Here is a 1,338-nt window from a genome sequence, read left to right on the forward strand (position 1 = left end):
AATAAATTGGTCTTACATTGTTTGTTACATATTTTGAATTATATTGCCAGTAAGCCCTTATAATAAAAGTCTTAAATTTATTTAATTTACATATCTATTATTTTTGAATAATATTTTAAAAGTTTTAATTCGTTATTAATTTAGTGCTAAGAATAGTAGCACTGTTTTGTGTAGTATACACAATTAAAAAAAAGTATAAATATTTAAGCAAAAAAGTCAATAATCTAGTAATTTTAACATGTATTTAAACTATAAAAGATATTCTAAATGGGTGTGCTTTCTGAGTCAGAGTCTTCCCGCCCTAGACTACCCTCATCTAATGATTCATAAACAAAGTCACTGTCACTTTCTATATTAACTGCTTCAGACTCTGCCCAAGGCATTGAAGTGCTAGGAACTTTATTTACACTCGAGTTATTAATTTGAGGAGTAGTTATGCTTGTACCATTTTTATAACTGGTGTTTTCAATATTTTCAAGTTTTAAATTTTGTGAAATGAAAACTAGTTTTCCAGCCCTTTCAGTCGTTAAGCGATTTCTTTTCGCACTATGAATGTTAGAATAAGTGCTAAAACTTCTCTCACATGCTGCACTTGAAGCTGGTAGCTGAAGAATTCTAGACGCAACTTTTGATAGTTCAGTAAAGGAACACAATCCTTTCCACCAATTTATGGGTTGAGTTATTCCAACTGCAGTCCAAATAAAAGATTTTGAAAATATACCACCCTTTGATTGGTAATTAGCCAAGTCAAACATCATAATTTCTTCGTTTACATCAGGCATACTTGCGGCAATGTTGTGTATCGCCTCACATGCATCAATCTATAAAAAGATTTTTCTTTCAATAATTTTAAAATTACTTTATTAATTTAAATAGTATTTTCAAATTTAAAAATTATAAATTTGAATAATGTGTAGTAAATACCTTTTGTTCTCCAGTCAAGACTCTGCCTTGAAATTTAGGATCTAGTATATTGGCAGCCAAGTGAATTTCTGTTAAACAAAAATCTTTTCTTTTCTTAAAGATTTTTTTGGCTTCTTCTTCTTCCTTCTTTGAGAATGGGCTAACTGTTAAGTTTTTAAAAATGTGGTCTTCCAAGAAGTGAAAAGTTTCCACAACAGTAGATAATAAGGGAGTATTTGACTCAGTTTTCTTTATTGCATCAGCTATTGGTGACAGCAATTTGAAAAAACCTTCAACCCTGTCCCAAAAAACATCTGATAAAAGAATATTTTTTGTTACTGAATTAAGTCCACTGTTTTCAGAAATAGCCAATGTTTTTAATGGTTGCTTATTTTTTTGTATGCTATCTAAGCATGCTACAGTTGATCCCCACCT

The 1,338-nt window shown here is 30.1% G+C and overlaps 1 protein-coding gene across 1 annotated transcript; it reads right to left on the bottom strand.

The window, feature by feature from the left end:
• Positions 1 to 263: 263 nt before the first annotated feature.
• Positions 264 to 1,338, bottom strand: LOC136083173 (uncharacterized). Its single transcript, XM_065802579.1, has 2 exons — positions 925 to 1,338; positions 264 to 821 (listed from the first exon to the last, which is right to left on the bottom strand). The coding sequence occupies exon 2, from the start codon at positions 780 to 782 to the stop codon at positions 264 to 266; it is 519 nt and encodes a 172-aa protein (XP_065658651.1). The 5' UTR covers positions 783 to 821; positions 925 to 1,338.

This window comes from Hydra vulgaris, chromosome 08, assembly GCF_038396675.1.
Source record: "Hydra vulgaris chromosome 08, alternate assembly HydraT2T_AEP".
In the NCBI taxonomy this organism is placed as follows: Eukaryota; Metazoa; Cnidaria; class Hydrozoa; order Anthoathecata; family Hydridae; genus Hydra; species Hydra vulgaris.

What these genes read in the sequence shown, in the direction of transcription:
- LOC136083173 (XM_065802579.1), bottom strand. Translation starts at nt 782, where the DNA reads ATGCCTGATGTAAACGAAGAAATTATGATGTTTGACTTGGCTAATTAC.